Here is a 5,493-nt window from a genome sequence, read left to right on the forward strand (position 1 = left end):
GATAAAGAAAAAAGAAATCTGTGATCTAATACTAAGTCATCCCTTATTATTACTGTTAATAACTATCATTTATAGAATTACTTATGTATCACAACTTTACATGTAGTATTTCATTAATATTTATTATAAATCTGTGATTTGATCTTATTTATCCTAAGATAAAGCCTTTGTTTAAGTAGACTGCCAACAATTCATTCCTAGAATATGAAATGGACACAGCTTGCACCTGAATCCTTTAGTCCCCGATGCTTGTGTTTATCTTACCACATTGTGAATTGTCTACCATGCTAACATATAATTACCAAGTTTAATGAACTATGATCCTTCCTGTTGAAACAAACCATTAAGATATTGAAAGGTATTTTATAGTAGGGATCAATCAGAAATTGTGGATGAACAAAGGATGATTATATTAAGAGTTACTAATATAATAGGCATAAACCTAATACAGTCAATGAATCTTCCTGAGGGGTGGGAGAGAGTTGACTCCAGTTTGGTGTATGAGAAGAATCAATTCAGATAAAGGAGGAAAATGAAAGAATACAAGAAGGGAATATACAAAATAGAGTGGTCCAGTGGTAATCCCAGGAGTTTTAGAATGTCTAAAACAAAACATTTAACATATGGGAACATGTTGAATGTAAGACACAAATACACAAAGACCATCTTCAAAACTTCATGTGCTTGTCCTGAAAATATGAATATTCATACAGGGAATTCATGAACAATTTTGACCATTGGAGTAACATGATGACATCTGCATTTTAGGAAAAACCCTTTAACTTCAGGATTAAAAGTAGATTGGGGAGAGACCCAAAGCTAAGGCAGAAACACCTAATGAGGAAGTCCAGATGAAAGAAGTTGGGAGTGTGAGCTAAAGCTGGCTTTTCAGGGGTCGGGGAAAAGGAGAGGCTATAAGAGATGCAAAATAAATAAATAAATAAATAAGTCAATAGGAATTGGTGAAAGGGCAAAAGAGATGAAGGAAAAAATGAGAAAGGAGAGTTTCCAACTTTCTGGATGACATTGGGAAGGTAGATAGTGGCATAACTCACAAAAATACTGACAAGACTTAGGGAAAATTTGGGAAGGACAGGCAACTTTGTCCTGCCTTGGATATGTTTACTTCATAGTCTGTAGTAAAGCAAACACAAAAATATCATTTGTTTCAGAAAGATATTTGACTTAAAAACATAAGTTTGAAAGAAATGGAAGTATTTAAATGTTAAAAGCATGTGAATGGGTGAACTCAATTCAGAGATAATGTATAATATTGTGAAAGAAAGAGGGGATGGAACCCTGGAATCAATCTCTAATGAGGTGGAGAAGATGGTGGGCTTGGGGTCAGAGGAGGAATATTTCCTGTGGAAAATGAAGGAGAATAGTTTCAAAAGTAACAGATGGACTTATTAACATCCAGAGAATGAATGAGGAGAGTTCTTTCAAATGCACAGTTCTGAAATACAAATAATTGAATGGTAAAGTGTAAGCATCTCTCCCAAAGGCAGCATGTGTTTATTCTTATCTCTGAGTAAAACTAGATTTAACCTAACTCAGACATGTGCAAGTCTCACCCATAAGAAGAGTATCTCCAGGAAAGGATATTGTTTTCCTTGTCTCTAACTGTATTCCCTTGTGTTGCAGCTCAAGGCACTTCATTCTTCTGGTGCAGAGGGCAGCCAGAGCTGGACTATGTGGTAATATATCAGGAGTGAAAAAATCATGACGGTGGTTTCTTTTCCCTTTTCCCTCTCTAAGCCCTTTATGATGGCCCTTAGCAATTCCAGCTGGAGGCTACCCCAGCCTTCCTTTTTCCTGGTAGGTATTCCAGGTCTAGAGGAGAGTCAGCACTGGATAGCTTTCCCCTTGGGTGTCCTTTACTTCCTTGCTCTAGTGGGCAACGTTACCATTATCTTCATCATCTGGGCTGAGCAATCCTTGCACCAACCCATGTACCTCTTCTTGGCCATGCTAGCTGCCATTGACCTTGTCCTGGCCTCCTCCACTGCACCCAAAGCCCTTGCTGTGCTCCTGGTCCATGCTCATGAGATTGGGTACGTTGTCTGCCTGATCCAGATGTTCTTCATTCATGCTTTCTCTTCCATGGAGTCAGGTGTACTGGTGGCCATGGCTCTGGATCGCTATGTGGCCATTTGCCATCCTCTGCACCATTCCACCATCCTGCATCCAGGGACCATAGGGCGCATTGGGATGGCAGTGCTGGTGCGTGGATTGATCCTCCTCAGCCCCTTCCCCATCCTGCTTCAGAGCCTTATCTTCTGCCAGACCACGGTCATAGGCCATGCCTATTGTGAACATATGGCTGTGGTAAAACTTGCCTGTTCAGAAACCACAGTGAACAGAGCCTATGGGCTGGCAGTGGCACTTCTGGTGGTTGGGCTAGATGTCCTGGCCATTGGTGTCTCCTATGCCCTCATTCTCCAGGCAGTGCTGAAGGTACCAGGGAGTGAGGCTCGACTCAAGGCCTTTAGCACATGTGGGGCTCATGTTTGTGTCATCTTGGTCTTCTATGTCCCTGGGATGTTCTCCTTCCTCACTCACCGCTTTGGCCACCATGTACCCCATCATGTCCATGTTCTTCTGGCCACCCTGTACCTCCTTGTGCCACCTGCCCTCAATCCTCTCGTCTATGGGGTGAAGACTCGACAGATCCGCCAGCGAGTACTCAGGGTGTTCTATGTTAAAGGATTGGTCTGAACCTAATCTAGTTACTTTCTTTAGAGGTTCCTACCACAGGCACAGCCAAGAACTCATGGTTGTATGGATTATATGGATAGAGGCCACTCTACAATGAAGAGTCCTTCTAGTCCTACTAGCCCCCATGCCAAGAACAGCCCACAAGCATTTGGCTCCACGTTCTGTTGGGATGTATCTGGATAGCTGGATCATGAATAGTCCCCCCTCCTTGACACACACACACACAAACACACACGTTACATTTTTTTTTCTCCTGGTGCCAACAGTTGTCTACTTCATTTTTCAGAGTGATTTCAGAATAAAATAAATGACAGCTCTGATTATGACATCTTTCCTGCAACCCTATCTAGAATGGGAATGGAAAGTCCCAAGTTTTGCTCAGTTTTAGAGTATCTTCAAACCCTCTAAGTTTGACAGTGAGTTCCAAATCACTGGACTCCTGGGTAGCAGCAAGGTCTCTTCAAAGCAGCTGAGAAGGCCACTTTTTAAGAAAACACCCTTTATCCTAACACTGATGTCATTTTACTTAAAATAAACATGATTGATACAGGTAGCTTTGGGCAAGGGAACTTAGTGCCAGCTGATAATGTTACATGGGAGTTGGAAAGCCACTGGATGTTACTTTTTGTGTATTGAGTCATCAAATATACTAATAAATTTTAAAATAATAAAAGAGTACAGAATATATTATCTTGCCAACATAGAATTTGAAAACCAAAAACAACATGATGGCAATGAAAAGCCCTAAATATTTGGGGAAAAAATCACATCTCAGTAACCATATATCAAATAAGAAATCACAGGGAAAGTTAGAAAATATGGCTATGCATGGTGGTGGTATTCAGTGTGTTGTTTTCATATATGTTCATGGGAAAACTATGTCAGATTCATTCCACTGTATTTCCTTTGCTTATCCCTCTTCCTTCCCTTCCATTCTCCATTGTCTGATCTACTACACTTCTATTCCTCCCCTTACCTACCCCCACCCTTTATTGTGGGTTAGCTTCCACCTATCAGAGAAAACATTAGACCTTTGAATTTGGGGGACTGGCTTACTTCATTTATCATGATAGCTTTCAGATCCATACATTTACTGGCAATGTCATAAAATAATTCTTCTTTATTATTGCATAATCCTCCTTTGTGAATAATGCATAGCAATGTATAACAGTTGCTCTGTAAGTTTGTTACACTATATAGGAAATAACCTATCACTTGAAGGTATTCTGTGATAATGACGTATTCTGTAAACCCTCAAGCAACAAATAAAACTTCAAAAACAAAAAAATATAATAAACCAAAGGAGAAAATAAGAGTTAAAAATAGTTCATCCAAAAAAAAAAGAATAAAAACAGGTGTGTATTTAAAAAGAACACCAGAGCTAGTAAGAGATAAGGGCTATGTGTGGGTGAAATAAAATAGACAAAATTACATCTGTTGATGTACATGTCCTTTCATATCCTCCTAGAGTGATCATTTGCTGCTATTCTAACCCCTCAAATGCCTCCCCAAAGCTTCTTCCAGAACAATATGAGTAAAATCAATTTAGATCATTCCACTCTGTCCTTCTGTGGTCCCAGGGAATAAAAAAAAATTATATTAGACTTAAGTTTCATTGTTTCCTTACAGTATTTCAGCTGCACTAGTATATAATGTATTTTATCTCACTCCTGTTACATTACACATATTCTTATCTCAATCAGAAAATATTTCCCTGATTTTTTTCTAACGCTTTTGTCTTACTTTGTCTGAGTGTTACATGCTCTCTGTTATTAGAATCTTAGACACAATGAGATCATTCTCCTTGTTCTTTACTCCTTTCAACACAACTATTAAACCCCTTAGCTCTTCTATCACCTTCTGTCACCAGCATTTCAATCCTCTGCTCCACCTCTAATCTCAAGACAATTTGCACATTTTCTCAGAGAATCAGTAAGAGCTACAGGAAAAAACTGAGTAGTGATGAGACAAAAATCTGAGATCACTTTATCTGTCACCTCTCACTTTGCTCCTTTGGTGGTTGCTATCCCAAATGTTCATCCGTCCCTGGGCAGAAAGATGTAAGATAAGGGAATGAACTTTCCGAGGCAGGAGTAGGATTCCCTGTGAAAGGACACTTAATGAAGAGGTGAAGGATCCAACTAAACACCAATTGGAATTTTAATTTTCTGAGGGTGTTTCCTTGACCTTCCAGCAACCTGCATTACTAATTTTGCCATGTTTTCCCTAAACATAGGCCAAATGTCACATCTTACAGATGAGCACATCTACATATGGATTCATTTGCACAACTCCAGGTGGAGAAGCAGAGTCTTATTATGACAAATTCTCTCATTAAAGAAGTAAATTCACCCTTTTTTCAAATGTCTACATGTGAGCACTGATGTCAGACTAATCCTGATCCTGCCTCCACTAGCTCAGCTCTAGGCTAGCTCCATTAGTTTTACACATCAGATTGACATCCCTGCAGCATTGCTCCCTTCCGGCCTCCATTCCCCCAGGTTGGACAAACTGGTTCTCAAGTAGGGGTTTGGAGCTCTACCGCTCTCCCCTGAACCTCATCATTCTTGTACCAAAGGTCTTAGTGTAACCCATATCACCCTTGTTAATAGCAAATCTCATTAGGTAAAATGACAAAAACTTATACATTTTTGAACTCTTATCATCTGGTGTAAAAATTGAAGAACAACTCTTCACACTTAGCGTCTCCCTTTAGTCTCCTTTCTCCATACACGCCTGAACTGTACTTTGCTTCTGGTTTCACCTACAGACTTC

The 5,493-nt window shown here is 39.8% G+C and overlaps 1 protein-coding gene across 1 annotated transcript; it reads left to right on the top strand.

Moving 5' to 3' along the window:
* Positions 1–1,659: 1,659 nt before the first annotated feature.
* On the top strand, positions 1,660–2,823 carry LOC107134013 (olfactory receptor 52L1). The gene has a single exon (XM_015476154.2). It carries the CDS (start codon positions 1,723–1,725, stop codon positions 2,716–2,718), a length of 996 nt encoding a protein of 331 aa, XP_015331640.1. The 5' UTR covers positions 1,660–1,722; the 3' UTR covers positions 2,719–2,823.
* The last annotated feature ends 2,670 nt before the right edge of the window (positions 2,824–5,493 follow it).

Source organism: Marmota marmota, unplaced genomic scaffold, assembly GCF_001458135.2.
Source record: "Marmota marmota marmota unplaced genomic scaffold, marMar, whole genome shotgun sequence".
In the NCBI taxonomy this organism is placed as follows: Eukaryota; Metazoa; Chordata; class Mammalia; order Rodentia; family Sciuridae; genus Marmota; species Marmota marmota.